The sequence below is a fragment of the Labrus bergylta genome, chromosome 9 (assembly GCF_963930695.1).
Source record: "Labrus bergylta chromosome 9, fLabBer1.1, whole genome shotgun sequence".
In the NCBI taxonomy this organism is placed as follows: Eukaryota; Metazoa; Chordata; class Actinopteri; order Labriformes; family Labridae; genus Labrus; species Labrus bergylta.
The window spans coordinates 20,406,605-20,423,067 of NC_089203.1; the positions used below are offsets into that span (position 1 = coordinate 20,406,605).

The 16,463-nt window shown below is 39.7% G+C and overlaps 1 protein-coding gene across 1 annotated transcript in view; it reads left to right on the forward strand.

The window, feature by feature from the left end:
* glra4a (glycine receptor, alpha 4a) overlaps positions 1-16,255 on the forward strand; it is a 45,847-nt gene extending 29,592 nt beyond the window's left edge. Inside the window, exons 4-9 of the mRNA XM_020640440.3 lie at positions 1,630-1,853; positions 3,305-3,387; positions 6,600-6,737; positions 6,994-7,208; positions 9,887-10,036; positions 15,831-16,255. Of these exons, the coding sequence (XP_020496096.1) occupies positions 1,630-1,853; positions 3,305-3,387; positions 6,600-6,737; positions 6,994-7,208; positions 9,887-10,036; positions 15,831-16,136 (1,116 nt within the window). The 3' untranslated portion in view covers positions 16,137-16,255. The remainder of the gene's footprint in view (positions 1-1,629; positions 1,854-3,304; positions 3,388-6,599; positions 6,738-6,993; positions 7,209-9,886; positions 10,037-15,830) is intronic.
* Positions 16,256-16,463: the final 208 nt, after the last annotated feature.

Here is a 16,463-nt window from a genome sequence, read left to right on the forward strand (position 1 = left end):
CTAAGCTTAAAACATGGTGTGAACAAACCTCACTTTGGTTGTATCTCTGCTGGATTTACAAAGCTAAAACTCTCGTTACACTCCATCGTCTTTCTTCCTTACCACCTTCTTTGCTTAGCTGAGCCCTCATTTCTGTGTTTCCTGGAGCATAGCAGTGCAACCTTCAGAGACCAACGGGTCACTGACATGCTGATAATGAACTGTCCACTCTGCAATTAAAATGAAAAATTGAGAAAGTGAATAAAAAAGGGTATGGAAGAGAGGACTAGACGTTCAGGGGAATAAAAACGGCTGTCCTCAGGTCTGCATTTACCGTGCTATACCTGCTGGGTCAGCATGATACAGAAGTGCACTTTTTAAGGGTGTTTGTGGGAAGGCCCAGAGGATCAGACTTCCAGTTGGAGCAAAAACAATTTTGATGTAATGGTTTGCAAGAAAGGAGCACGCTTTCTATTCCAATAAATGAAATGAAGATGCATTATTAATGGAAAGATCTACAATGCCCAAAGATGAATTCTGAATTAATTGCACAGATTAAACTTCTTATTTAATTACTCATTTGTGCTAGCTGCAAGCAGAAGTGATTGTGTCAGTCGCTGTCCTTGTTCTGGCTTGTGCTGCCTTGCCTCTGTTTACCATCAGCATATAACTGAAGCATTTGAACAATTGGTACGCAATCTTAGTCAATCAGTCAGAGCTGACGAATGAGGTGAAGAAGGTTCATTCCAACAATAGTGATGCATTTTTACCAGATATACCAAGGAAACAGAACAGATCATCTGTGCATTTTGTATCTGCATATTTTCCACTTTAATCTGAGAAAAGGAAATTCTAAAGTCTGCTAAAGACGTTTTGTTTTTGGTGCATTAAGTCTTAATGTAAGAAGGATTACCGTAAGACTGCAGGCTGATTTCCGTTAAATTTGCTCGCAGAGTGATGCAATAACCAGAGAAGAACCCAATACAATTTGGAGCAGACGAGGATCTGACTCATGAATAAGCAATGAACAAGCAATCAAACAATCTCAATTTCAGATAGAAACAAGAATAAGCTGTATCAACAGGTCCAACTCACAAACAAGCAATAATACCAACAAATACCTATTTGAAATCTCATTATTTTGAGGGAAAAATGTATATATACATCCAGACTGATGATGGTTGCATTGGTAGATGTGAATAGCAAAAAATTGTGTTGACTTTGGGCTATAAGCCTTGGTGGAGGTCAACCATTTGGCTTTTTTCTAATTCTCCAGGACTAATTTGTTGACTGAGCAAAGTGATCAAACTAAGTGAATTTATTTGCTTGTCAACAGTAGAAAGAAGCAAATTGAACTAATGCACATTACAGTATATCTAATTGTCACTTGGTTAATATCATTGCATCTGAAACAAAGATTTAATTTCTAAAATGTGTAGATTGAGACTTTAATCAAGAATTTCAATTTTAGAGAGAGCTTCATCTTTCATTAAAGCACTGCTCTGTTATCTTTAAGTCATTATTAACTCTAAAGGAGTCAAGTCAGAAACTTTTTACATCACTGCAGAATGATCTGTCTGAACTTTATATCTGCACACTAACCATTAATGATACTATATTTTCCATTAACCACCCTGAGTTCCTCCACAGGACTACAGGCTCAATGTATTTCTACGGCAGAAATGGAATGACCCCCGTCTGGCGTACAGCGAATACCCAGATGACTCCCTTGATCTGGATCCCTCCATGTTGGACTCTATCTGGAAACCTGATTTATTCTTTGCAAACGAGAAAGGAGCCAATTTCCACGAGGTCACCACTGATAACAAGCTGCTAAGGATTTTCCAAGATGGCAGCGTTCTGTACAGCATCAGGTAATTAAGATAGTATTTACAACATTAAATTTAGCTATTCTCTCAGATTTGAGGTTTGATATTTTGAACATGAAAGAGGGGACATACTGTAATACACATACAACGGATGTGATTGTTATATGAGAGGTCAATAAGGGCATATTTCTGCCCAAGTAAAGAGAGTGTAGTATACAACCAGGGCTGATCACACAGAAGATAGTAAGGTAATTCTAACATACATGAACTCTTAACATAATTGCAGCAGAAAGCTGAATTGCCAATCACAACACCCTACCACTGCCTATAGTGCCACAGCAGGTGACTAAAATATTGAAAGAGTGCAGAGTCTGGGGAGGATACACACCGATTTCTTATGGCAAGTGTTTAACTTCAAAGTCTACTTCATCAATGAGAGTGTACCAGTTGAGAAGTTAGCAGGAGGCCTTTTAATGTCTACTTAGTTGGACAAATTGTATTAAGTCCCATTTGCATGTGCCACAGATTGGCATTTGGACCCTCCATTGATTCATTATTAAATTGTACACACACTGACAATTGACTAGATTGACTAGAAGATTTTTTTAAAATAGTTAAGTCAACACATTGTTTTAGCTTCTCTCTTTGGCTCTTTTCTAAAGATTTACAAAAGAAATGTCAATAGATTTTTTATTTTAATTGGATTTAGTTATTTTTCAGCATTAGCCTACTAGATAGCTTCAACAACTGTGAGAAAAGTGAAAGACATCCAACAAAAATCGTCTTTTGTACTCTGACTCAGTTTTGCAAATACAGTTTATCACGGCCCCCCTCCTGCTGATTTTCCTGAATCCTTTGGATTTGCTTATTAGCTTACTAAATATCTTTTGTAATTATGGATCAAACATCTCTGAGTGCTCTAAAGACATGACATAATTTGTCAGTGTTTGCAGAGTCAATCACTTGGGTATTTGTAGTTTGTTCTTCAGCTGGTGAAAAAGATACTGTGTCATCATAACACAATGGCAAATGGGTGCCTGTGTGTGTACTGCAGGCGTTCTGTGTGTGTAATTAACTGCTGTAATGCATCGCCCAGAGGCGAGACAGAGTCCCAAATAGCTTTCCTCTCTTTCTCTTCTTTGAGGGTTCTTGAAGGCTTAATGCATCAACACCACAACAAATAAAAGTAGGGAGCCCTAACCCAATTAATTTCCAATTACTGTGGTGCATCAAGTCATGAAATGGCAGAGTAGCTAAATCAATAAGCTTTCCAATTTACTGTTTTTATAGGAAAATCTGTTCTGTTTTTTTTATTTACTCTATTATGTTGCATTGGCCTTCAGTATAAAAAGGGAAAAACGAAGTTGCTTGGCACTGATGTATTTCACTGCTCTTTCATCTCTTAACCTATATTATTTCTACTTCTGTGTTAGCACCTTCTCCCTGAGCCTTTTCATGCCTTATTGCTTCTCTTCCAATCTTATTTTCTCTCTCAGGCTGACTCTTGTCCTGTCCTGCCCTATGGACTTGAAGAATTTCCCCATGGACATTCAGACCTGTACCATGCAGCTTGAAAGCTGTGAGTCTTTTGTTCCTCCCCCTTTTTGTCTCTCTGTCCCCTTTTTATCTCCCTCTGCTTTGTGATGTTCTACCTTTTTCCTGGCTTGTTAAGTATCTAACCGTAACTTAGCAAAAGCCAAACTGTTTGGTCTTACAGAAAAAAATACTAACAACATTGCTTTGGTGCTTATACAGGAATTCAACAAATGTAGTGCCATCAAAATGTAAAGAATGCAACTCAACTTTAACTTTATTTGTACCCGAAGGGCGATTCATTTTACGGCAAGAAGTAACAGGTCAGGAAAATGTTGCAGTTCCACGTTGGCGTCACTTTTCAACACCAGAGGTTTCTGCCTGGTCAGAGCGTATGCTAACGTTTCTGGCTCCTAAAACAAGGCAACTTTTCATTGTGAATTGTATCATTCAAACCCCGTTTAACAAAGCTCCAATTTTAAGCTGTTCACATCAAGTGCATCCAAAAGGGTTTTAAACAATACACAAAGCTTGTATTAGCCTACAACTGCCGGACACAATAAACACTTAAGGGGTATGCTGCAGATGGGAACCCTTACCTTATCCATCAGTGTCTGAAATCATTACCAATTTTCTTGGAAACCATTAATTACTATGAATAGTGCATGGGAAAAATGCAGATTTAGTTTGTTGTCAACTTCAAGATGAGCTTTGTTGCGATCACAAAGTGGTGATGAGGCAAAGCAAACAGAAAATTGCTTACCATCCCCTTCTTGTTCATGTTGACTTAATCTTTTTTTTTTTGCAAAAAATGTAAAAAAATATCTTTTTTAACCTTTTAAATAACCCTGATGAACTGGTAAGAGAAGAGTTCAACTCTCCCTTTTTCTTACCTAGCCCCAAGCAGGGATCAGATCTGCCCTCATGAAACCAATTTCCAGGATATAAATAATAAAACTTTAATTTTGTGTCTCTTTTATTATACGTGACCCACTCCCTGCGCCTTGAGGTGACCTAATTTCCCATCATCAGGACAAAATGATTCAAGTCCAGCAAAAGGGAGAAAACATAAAGAATATGGTCACTGCACATTTTAAGAAGCTTTTTGCAAATAAATAAGTGAAGCTGAATGCTGGTATCTCTACCTTTGCTTTTATCTGATTTAATAAGAACAGGAGGCATTGTTTTGTATGGAACTAGTTACTCCTTTTACAGGAGCCAGAATGATTTATTTCTGCAAATTGACCCAGGGACAAACAGATAAAAAATCCAATAAATTTAGTGTACAGGGGAGCCATGCAGCACAAAAAAAAAAAAAAAAAAGATTAAAGACATTTTACCTTTTAGGAGTGTACGGGGAGACAAATATGTGTTTGAAGCAGCAATGTGTGTGATTCTGTTTTTAAGTGTATAACATCACAGTGCCAATAAATGAGACGTAATCATTTCTGATTAAAGGCCTAGTGAGGATACTTGGCCTTGTGTTGACAAGTGCTAGGACACCACCCCAAGGGTGTGATCACCTTGGCTAGTGTTCAATGTGAAGGAGGACTTCATAGGTTTTACTGCCACAGCTGGAGCTGTAGAAAGACCGTCTGTTCAGTGTGAAAAGGCAAGTGGTGGAGAAAAGGAGTTATGGTTTGGGTTTGAGAAAGCCAAGGCCAATCGTCTTTTCAGGCTTATATAGATATATATATAAAAATAGAACACACCACAAGGATTCTGCCTCATTCAGACACATCAAAGCTCCGTATATGCAGCTTATACTACTCCGCTTTGCCTTGAGCCAATAGTGTCCAGTAGCCTCAAATCTGTAAGTGAAAAGCATGAAAGCAAATCGGAAGCAAAACCCTAGCCGAATTAAGATAGTGGCTTTCATTAAGTGGACTGCTTTTTGACATTTACTCTCATTACTGTACTCTTCTAGGATATTCCACACAATCTGCCGCATGAAATTCCTTTTTTTTAAATTCCACCTTTGTCAATTATGGTTTAACACCTCTAAGCTGTAGCCGGCGGAAGAAAAGAAGGCCGCCTTTATTTCTTTCAGGGAAGCATTGGTATTCCCCGCGCTTGTCACAGCAGGATGTGCGAATGACAGTGAATTCTCCTCATGAACAAGATAAGTGTATTTTAGCGGTGTTGTTTTTTCAGCCCTGTGGTGCGGGATAGGGTATAACATCTTGAATAATTGATGTCTTTGTAACACAGGCCCTAAAGGGTCCCAGTAGACGTCAGTGTTATTCAGCTGCGGGAGGATTCCTGCTTTCTTGTTGCATGTGGCATGCATATTTAATTTACTTCTAATCAGGTGGATGTGTCAAGGAGTGCAAGCCTCAAAAGGGCAGCAACATCAATTGTGTGTTCATGCAAAAATAGTGATGGACTTGCAAAAATACGAATAGATTCCATTGTTTCAGTATGTTTATTACGATTTATGTATAATATTGTGGAAACCCCGATCAGCTTAATGTATATTCGGACATTTTTAGTCTCCCTTGGTCGTAGACAGATATACTCCTCGCGTCCCCCATTCTTGTGTAACCTTCAAAAAAAAAAAAAAATCCCCACAACATGACTGTAGCTGTGTTGGGTGACCTTTACTGTGACAAACATGAAGGCAGAGGGAAGCTTGTAGCTGAACAGATGGGCAAAAGCTGCATTATACGAGCAAAGTCTTCCAAGTTTCCTTCTCTTCCTCTCTCCGAGTCTCATTAGCCAAGGCTCTTGATGTTTCCTATGCATAGATTGTATACCATGTTAACAACAGTCTAGTTAAGAGTGGACAAGAAGGAAAGGTTAGGAAGGAAGTGAGGTGGGGTGAGAATCAAAAGAGAGTGACCAGAATATTTCACAGCTAGCGCAGTGTTTAAACGTAGTCTGATGTATGAACTGAACCGCATGCCTCGTTTTAAAGTTCACCTTTTTTGTGAAATTTACTGAAAGACAGACTAGACATAAAAGATCAAAAGATCAGCACTACACCCTTTCAGCCAGTCAATATTTATTTTGTTAATGTGAAACAGCAAAAGGTCTTACTTGATGACGTAAGATGTATCATCTTACCACGTTATGCCAGATCAAGTCTTAATTTATGAGTACAATGCATGGAAAGTAGTGAGGAGAAGAGCCATTATTATTTATGCTCTATTCTATTCATTATAATCTTAGATGAAAGGGACACAAGAAGACACATTTCTTTCATATTTCCACCATGTATTTTCTCACCCCTTTACTTTCTCTGATCTCTTTTCACAGTCGGTTACACCATGAATGACTTGATCTTTGAATGGCTGTCTGAGAATCCTGTTCAGGTGGCAGATGATCTCACCCTTCCCCAATTTGTGCTAAAAGAGGAGATGGATCTGGGCTACTGCACTAAGTATTACAACACAGGTACAAATTAAAGTCTATTAAGGTGTCGGGAAACCAGCGACCACATGCTTAAACCCAAAATTATTCAGCTGATTTCTAAATGGGGGGTTAAGATAAAACTTCAGTATGATTAAAATAACAGTTGCTTTAACTAAAATGTCACAATACCACAACTGAACCCTATATCGTCAACATGTCTTTATTTAGATCCTCTATTCCCACTGTGTAATTAAACAAAAACAATATTTTATTAAGTAAATGTGCTATATGTCTGCAGGTAAATTCACCTGCATTGAGGTGAAGTTCCACCTGGAACGTCAAATGGGCTACTACCTAATCCAGATGTACATCCCCTCCCTCCTCATTGTCATCCTCTCCTGGGTGTCTTTCTGGATAAACATGGATGCTGCACCAGCCAGAGTGGGTCTGGGCATTACCACAGTGCTCACGATGACCACACAGAGCTCTGGTTCAAGAGCCTCACTGCCCAAGGTGGGTTTGGTTACGAGTTACCTGGCTGCTAAAAGCTAAAACTGGGGACTTTAAAATAAAAACTTACAATTATAAAATAGTAAGTGATCCTATTCATTTTAGAGGTAAATAAACATGCCTTAGGACAAACCATATAGTTGTCTATGCCCAACAAGCAAGCACACTTGAGAAGTAAAAGCATTACATACATAACAAAACAAAAGAATTACACAATGCTATCAACAAAATGTCAGACTTAAAAGAAAAATCTAACAAACAGATATCCCTCAAAAGGTGATCCTAGATAGGGACATTCTGAAAAGGTTGAGACTAATTCTATACTCAATGGATATATATTACTGAGGAGTGAAAAAAGTACATGTTTGTCTTCCACAGATGGATTGAAGAGGCATTTGAAGGAGGTTTCAGAATGGGATGACCTATTACAGCATATTTGGTCATGAAATGCTGACTTTGCATGATGTACATCCTGGTTTAGGACAGAGACTCACATGGGAGCAGACATTAGAAGGCCAGGTGAGGTGAGGGCACTGTGCTCTGGCATGTGAAAGGCATACAGGGCGGGGCAGGAGAGAAGGTTAGAGAGACAGGCTGCGTTATACTGACACTACTGTAAATACATTTTTAATGGAAACCTGCCAGCCAATCAGAAAGAGTGTTTTATAATGCCACAGTTCCAGCCAACGTTCTGAATGAGTGCACAAGTTGTATGAGATTGCTGGTAACCATAGCAACAGCACTCCGGGCTGCTTCTACACCACCAGTTAATGCTTACAATGGTTGTAGAGTTTGACTGCATTTCCGATGCATATTGACCCTAAGGATTTTTTTTTTTTAAGATCATCAGACTCCCTGTCCACACAGACACACATTTACAAGAAGCTGCCAAGAACAATTACAGTCTTGTCTATCAGCCACTGAGCAGCAAATAGGCACTTCAGTGGTGATATTGAAACTCAGGGAACACTTCTCTTTCAATTTCCCAAACCAGTGTAAACAAAGAGTTCCTAACTTTATGACCAACAACCCCTCAAAAAGAAAACATATCTTTGAGAAAAGCCAATCACAGGTTTGTGTTGTAGTTTGAAGGTTAGCTTTTCCTTCTTAGATTTCCTGAAGACTTTTTAATTTCAATGATTTTTGGAGACCAAGAGATAAAAAAAAAAAAAGTCATACACCAAGAAAGGATATCAGCATGTACAGTTTCAGTTTTAGCCAGTGTCCTATTGAAATCAACTTTCAAGGGCCAATATCTTGAACAAAAAGGAAGAGGTAAGTTGATTAAAAATATTTGGCCAATGCCAATGAAACAAACCGATTTATATTCTGAAAAAAGAAAGAAAAGCTATATTCTCACACTAGCCGGATATGGCCAATATGCATTGGTTTTGTCACGAAGCCATGATGACGATAGTGTTTTGTCTTTTTTACTTTGTCAAAGCAGTATGGCTTAAAGAGGCAATATGTAATTCTGACACATAGGGTTTAAACCTGGTACTGCAGTCCAAATTCAAAACACTGGAAAGGGCTCTCCCCTTGCCCCCCTCCTTCCTAAAGTCGATGAGCGGACACTGAAGCTTCAATGTTTCACCAGCTCTGCATTGATCTTGAAAGCTTTCTGTGTTCTAACCTCTCCATTTTTCAAAAGTATCTCCAATATTTATCCTAGTTTTACCACATTTATGGTCTGTAGATATCTTACACACTCCTTTAAATTGTAGTGAATCTACCTTGTTTCTTGTGCAACACATTTTAAATCAAAATATAGGCCTTTGCTTCTCCAGTGGTATTGTATAGTAGACCTACCCAAGTGCAAAAAGTAGCATTACAGTGACAATAAGTGGAAAAAAAACTACACGCCTGTTTACATTTTACAATGCTTGAACTTTAATGGTAACCACAAATGATCAAACAACCATGATGGGAGGAGATATTTAATAAAAGTTCAGCTGAAGTAACTTTCATCATGATTGATAAAAAAAAAAACTAAGCCAGCAGGTGTTAAATGGCATGTCAACACACTAATATGTGTGATGGATGGAGTAGAAACAGTCATGCAGTGAAGCTGCTTAGTATATATTTACATTTTTTAGCCATTCTAGCCTTTATTGGACAGCTGAAGAGAGACAGGAATTACTAGGAGGAGAGAATGAGGGTTGGCATGCAGTAAAGGGCCCGGGGTGAATTCGAACCCATGACTGCTGCGACAAGGACTTCAGACTTTGCACATAGGGCGCGCCTCTTAGCCGCTATCAAGCGCCCCCGTGAAGCATTAAAACATGGCCAAGGTGTTGTCAGGAAGTAATAGATTGTACCCTACTCACATGTCATTTCCTGTTTTTCCCCTGACTTTGTTGCATGCGTCTGTAACAGTCTGCAAACTGCTGCTAAATTGAGTGAAGTTTCCACGCAAAGCTTGCTCAGGGGGCGTTGCTGATTTGTTGTGACATATCGTCGCTTACATGAACGACCCAGGCAGAGCAGTGACCTGTCTTTAAGCTATGTGTCAACAGCCCACAACCCTCTGACTCATTCAAATTCATCCTAAAGAAGTGTGTCATTACATGCCACAGCTGAGCAATGTCTAGATCGTACACAACCCCCGGATTATACATTATCCTTATCGATTGGCTGTCAATGACACCTTGGCCCTGTCTTTTTTTTTTTTTCCCACCCAGGTGTCTTATGTGAAGGCCATTGACATTTGGATGGCGGTGTGCCTTCTCTTTGTGTTTGCCGCCCTGCTGGAGTACGCTGCCGTTAACTTTGTCTCAAGGCAACACAAGGAGTTCATCAGGCTGAGGAAAAAGCAGCGGCAGCAAAGAATAGTAAGTGTATATCACACACAGCCATATACCACACTGACACACATTGTATTAGGTCCTTAAAAGAACAAACAAGAAGCACACGCACACACACACTCCAGTACCTGTCAGCCTCTATAACATTGACTTATGCCTCTTGTTATTGTGGCATGCTGTATATTTAGGAACTGACAACATCAACACGCTACAGCTGGCTGTCATATAACATGAGGAAGATCTACTCATTTCAGTTCAGCTAGTACCCTGTGAGGAGCCTTTGTGATCTTTTCCCCCTGTCACTGCATATCATACACAGCTACAGCCTAGGACTTACAACCCTGTGGCAGCAGGATACGCTAACCCTGCACTCAAACTGCAATGTTAATTCAGGGCTGTATTTTCATCTGCTCAAGTTAAGATCTTGATCACTTGATTATTTTTTTGTGTGTTGCAGTAAATAGTCATGACTATATAGGCACACGCTTACAGGGAAACAAATACCATTATGAGTATGAAAGCTCCTGTTAGAGTTTTTAGCTCATAATGACACAGACTGTATTCATTTCAAACCGGACTATCAGAGAGAAGATAGCGATCTACTGCATGCTTCTTAAAGTTCCTTTTTAACGCATGCTAAAGACTTATTTGGAGAATAGACATTTAAATTTGAAAAGATACAATTTTTTGGTCAGAAAACACTAGACGAGTGTACATAACAAGATCAGAAAAAGAGATAATCATCCAGCTTTGTCAACAGGGGTCTCCATAATCCACACAACCTAAAAGTTTTTAGGTCTCAGGGCGCACTTACACCAGACCCTGTCGTCCTGAACCGTGCTTAAGCATGAGGTCTCTATGCACACGTAAGCCTCTGCACATGCCAGTAGAGTTCAATTTCCCCGTTTTTCAATAGTTCAAACAAAGTTCACCATTTATTTTGTCCAGCTTCTTACTCAAACGTTTTCGTCTTTTGCTTCTGCCATGATGTCTGTACTAAGAATACTACGCTGAAATCAGTAACCAGATAAGTTTGCATCCATGTCCCTCTGCCAGAAAGCCTCATTAAGCTGTGTAAGCGTTACATATTTCTCACAGGACATCATATCCGTACAACTAAAGTTACATAAGGAAAGAGCAGGTGTTCAGGGTGCAGAGAGGGAACGAAAGAGGCACCAGTCTAAACGCTACATGTCATCACCATCAAGTTTTAATCGCTCAAATTCTCCGCTTTAATGCTTCACCAGCATTGTGTGAACTTGGTTCACCCAGATATTATGGACAGTGGCCTGGTAAAGCATTCAAATAATGTCATTGCTGTTATCAAATTTAACTCCAAAATCCTGTGCAAAATCTTTAGTAGTGCATGACATTCCCTTTTTTCCACTTCAGACCCGCCAACTTCAAACCAGTGAGCCAAAACCTAAGCTGCAAATTAGGCAGATATTTAAGTGCCCATCACCTCCACTGTTACCCTAAAGTCCATCAGTGATGTCACCCTTTTAATCCAGTGCCCTCCGTTCTCTCGCACACACACACAACCGCTGTCAAATACTACTACACTGCTCTTGCAATAAATGTTGTTATTTCATTGAGCACTTTCACTAAAATTCCCTTTTTCTTGTCTTACTGAAACCAATATTTGATGCACGTAATGTTACTTACTTCATGGAAGATGTGCTGACATCATTTCTAAATCTAGAAGGGGTTCCTATTATTTCTTTATGATGATTGATTGAGATTAGTCCGTGACACCTGAAAGTTGCTTGAGCCGATAGTCTATAATATTTTCATCCAGGCTATCCATACTGTTATTTTGCCATGTAGCGTCACGTTTCACAGTCCTGGAATGTTTCCTCTTTAAAGAGCTGTTTCTTTGATCCAAATTGAGGGTCTAATTATAGAGGTTGTTGTATGCTTTACAGACTGTAAATCCTCTTCAGGGAACTATTTGGTATCAGGCTGACATGACATATGAAAGCCTCAAAAATTACACCTTTTCAAAAACATATTCCAATGTCTGTTTGTTTTTGTCTTGGGATCATTTGTCTTCTGATGACCCAGTTCTTGTATCAAGGGATGCAGCATGTAGGGTAACAAATAATAGGCTTCACAGAGAGGTGAGAGACCTTTTGTGACACAGAGAGGTTTGTCTTGAGAGACGCAGTCAGGACATCTTGAAAATCCCATTAAACAGCTCACTGAGTGTGCAGCAGACTCATGGCATAGTTCCCTGTGAAGGCAGAAGAGTACAGCCGAATTACTGGGCAGTCTGCCCTCCTGCATCGATACAGGAGAGAGAAAATCATGGTCTGTGGAGGAAAGGACTTCCCTTGTGCACATCAGTTGCTTACTCCCACTATGGTGTTACAGATCACAAACTATCCATCGGAGGGGTATTGACCTGATGTGAGACTGGGAATCAGATGGAGTGTACAAATCCCAGACCGACCAATTCAATCAATACACTCCTCAAACTCTGCTGCTGTTAAGCCAAACCAAGTCCAGCAAGTACATCCAAACACCCTTCAAAAGTGAAAAGAGGAAGAAAAAAAAAAAGAAATACAGCTTCCATTTATAGTCTTTACAGAAATAACTCAAACTGGCACCTTGAGGATGCTTTATTCATCTTCAAAGCCAGCTCCCTAAACTAACCTCCGCAAGTAATGTCCTGTATTATCACACTTGCAGTGCCATTTTAATTAAATCGGAGAACGCCTGCTTGAGTTTGTTGTGTGAATTGGAAGTTTGCACTTTTAATGACTTGGCATGGTATAGGTAGGTTCTTCATTCAAATTAGGCAGGGATGACTCTTTCCCAGCAAAAAATGAAGGCACTTGTCCAAAACTTACCATAAATTCAACATTATTTTTTCTTTTAACTGCCAGGAAATAGGAAGCCAAACTCTTGTTAGAGGATGGAGATAAATAAAGTGAAATAACTCTTATTTTAACTTGTCTGCCTTCCTTTCCGATGGAGGTGTATGCCAGTCAGCCTGGGAGTGTTGAGTCGTTGCGGAAAGAGAATGACATCCACGATAACAACTCAACCTACAGGAATCTGAGTCAGCACTGCAGCGCCTGTGCTAGGGTAACAAAAAAAAAAAAAAATTGAACCCTGTGCAACCCTGACCTTTAAACCCAATTTCTGTCGTCCAACTTTCACTTCAAACTGGAATATTTCCTGGCAACTTTCCCGCAACTAAACCCACTTTGTGCTGATCATGTCCTGTCACCCTGTCTTTTTGACCTTCTGCCCTTTTAAACTAACATTTCTTTCTTGAAATGTTTGCCCTTTAAGCTTTTCCAGTGTGTTCATTTTGTTAAGGATGGTTTAAATTCAACATTCCTTCACCTCTCATGGTGCAGTGGTGCATTCGGCAGTGGTTAACTCTGTCAACTCACAGCAAGAAGGTTCCTAGTTTGAATCCCCCTCTGGCAGGGCCTTTCTGTGAAGAGTTTGCATGTTCTCCCCTTGTGCATGGGTTCCCTCCTGGTACTCGGTCTTTCTCCCACAGTTTAAAGACAAAAGACATAGTTGGTGGTTTTAAATTGCCCATAGGTGCAACTGTAAGTGTCCTTGGTTCTTTGTGTCTGTTATATAGTCTCACACAGGGCTGACATGGAGTCTAGATAATGGATGAAGGGATGTTCACTTCTTGTCAAACCTTTAAACCTCCTTTTCTACCCAACACCAAATATTGTTAACCTAAAAGGAGCAATTATTTTGTTACATTTTCTAAAGTCATCTGTCTAAAGTACAAACATTATTCTGTATCTTGGAAATGAACATGAATGCTTTCTCAACGAGTTAGATGAGAAGATCGACGTCAGGTACCGTGAATACAAAGCTACAACAAGCAGCTAGCCAGTTCGCTTTGGTTAACATTAAGAAAGAAATGAGGGACACAACTAATCAGGCTCTGTGAGAAAGTTAGTGTATCTGGCTAGCATCTACTCTAAAGGTCCAGATTAACAATGTATTTCTTGTTTGTTATATCTGTACAAAATCCAATGTGTAGAACTGAAATTTGAATAAAACCAGGCTAGCTGTTATCACCTATTTACAGTCTTAAACTTAAGCTAATCCCCCTCCTGGCTATAGTTTAATATTTGCACAACAGCTAAAAAAAAAAAAGTAGTAGGGCTATCAATAGTCTGAATTGCTAATAGCAAGAAAAAAATCTGAGATTGTCCCTATAAACACTCCCCATACAGTAACTGTACTCTCCACAGAGCATGATTGTGATAATGAGGACAGTCTCAACTGATATTATGCCAAAAATCACGAAGTGTTGCTACTGCTGAGAGCACAAACAATGAGCACCTATTATCTTTAGAGGAACGCACCATTAGCCTTTATCACATGATGTAATGTGTTGCTTAGGAAGGAGTGGGAGGGATAATTAAGCTGTGCTGCAAGAGCTACAATTCCAAAGCCCCGCTGTTGTTTGGAGCAATTTGTCATTTGGGAGGAAACTAGTTAGCAAACATAGTTATTCACAACAAGGCTGCTTTTAGACTTGAAATACTGTGCAGGACTAATCTGACAGTAGGTGGAGACGCGTTAAATATATCAGGTTACTGGACATCTGACAGAAGCTGGTAGCATCTTTCACTGCCAAGTCCAGCCAGCATCAAGATGCCAAGTCCGGCAGAGTACCAAAACCAGCTGTCAGGGTCAAAGAGAGAGAAACAGAGCTTTCAGGGCGTTTCACTTCGACTACTAATCATCCAATTTAGATCCCACATCTTCACTTCCCCCTGCTAAAGTGAATCTCTCAAAGTGTCAGAGCGGCTGTCAGACTTAAGCTGCATGTCTATTAATATTCTCTTCAGAGGGCGGAGACGATGTCTAATTCACTGTTAGAAAAAACAGTGCCAAGCCACCTCGCCATTCATCAAAGCATCATGCCAAGTGCAAGGATTTCTTTTTTGGGGTGCAGTTGAGATCATGACTTTTTTTATTTTTATTAATAGGCATTTTGAAAGGTCTGTCATTCTGCAACTTTAAAAAGAGCCCGAGAGGAGAGATGGAGGTTAATTATTTTGTTAAACTTCATAATTATAAATTATTTTCTTCCCTCTAAAAAGTGAGGCCCTCTGATCCCTTCTCTCTGTGTTAAAGAAATCTCAAATAGCCCAGCAGATTAAAAAAAAATAATAATAAGTAACAGTTTAGTGCCCATCATAGCATGAGGATTTTTTAAAATTATTTTAACAACACTAATTATTTACTCATGGTATCTGATTTTCAACTCAGAGGCTCTCCTGACTATTTTCTGCACAACAACAACAACATAGTTTGTTTTGGAAACCAATTGTTGCAATGTCGTATCTTATTTGATATAGAAATACATTTTTAGATGAATATGTAAAGAAAGATACATTATCAAACAAACAAACACGCTTGTGTATTGCATTTGTTACACGTAACGGAGTAGAAATTCTAGGCCTAATTTAGCAAACAGGTCAACTTTCTTCTGATTTGTATCAAACATCGTACATTTTAACATCTATAAGAGTTGTACAGGATTTTGGAAAGACTTTAAGAACAGTTGTTAAAGTTGTTGGATGAGCATTAAGTATATGCCTGTTTTACATTCCATCTGACAAATCATCCTCTGCATTAAAAAGCTTTATCCATCAATTCATATACTTAAAACTAAAGATCTGCTGGATGAAGCACTCTGCTGCCCTTTTGTGCCTCTACAACCCGATGCATTTGGGAATGAGCCACTGAGAGAAAATGTAAAAAGCTGTAAGTAATTCATGTTGTCAGCGAGAGGCCAATCTTTTTTCCCCTCTGCTTGACTCCACAGGAGGAGGAACTGGTGAGGGAGAGCCGCGGCTTTTACTTCCGAGGTTATGGACTCGGTCACTGCCTGCAGACCAAGGACGGTACCGCTGTGGAGGCGGCCACAGTGTTCACCGCTCCTCCTCCTCCCCCGCCTCCTCCGGTCACCGCGTACGACGGGGAGGTGCTCCACAAGCGCTTTGTGGACCGGGCCAAACGCATTGACACCATTTCCAGAGCCGTGTTTCCCCTGAGCTTCCTCATATTCAACATCTTCTACTGGATCACCTACAAAGTGCTGCGACACGAGGACATCCACGCCAATTTGTAAAAAGCTCTCTGCTACATTTTAAGGGTTTTTTTCTTCTCAGAACCGTAACTGCCTGTCAGAGCTACATAACAGTGAAGAAATGTGTTAAGAGGCTTTATCTGCTTCGAAAAACAACTGCTCGTTGTGCTCAGGTGCGTCTTCAGGATCTCAGATGAGGAGCGATTAATGAGAAAGTCCAGTTAAGCTGCCTGGATTCAGGCTGGTGTTGTTTGTTCATTTCTGTCCTAGTTTTTTTGATTCAAGTGGATTACAACAGAGACAAAAACACGGATAGTTCTTTGTGGGTTCATGACTTTTGTTTGAGAGTTCAGAGGAGTTGGCGTTGAT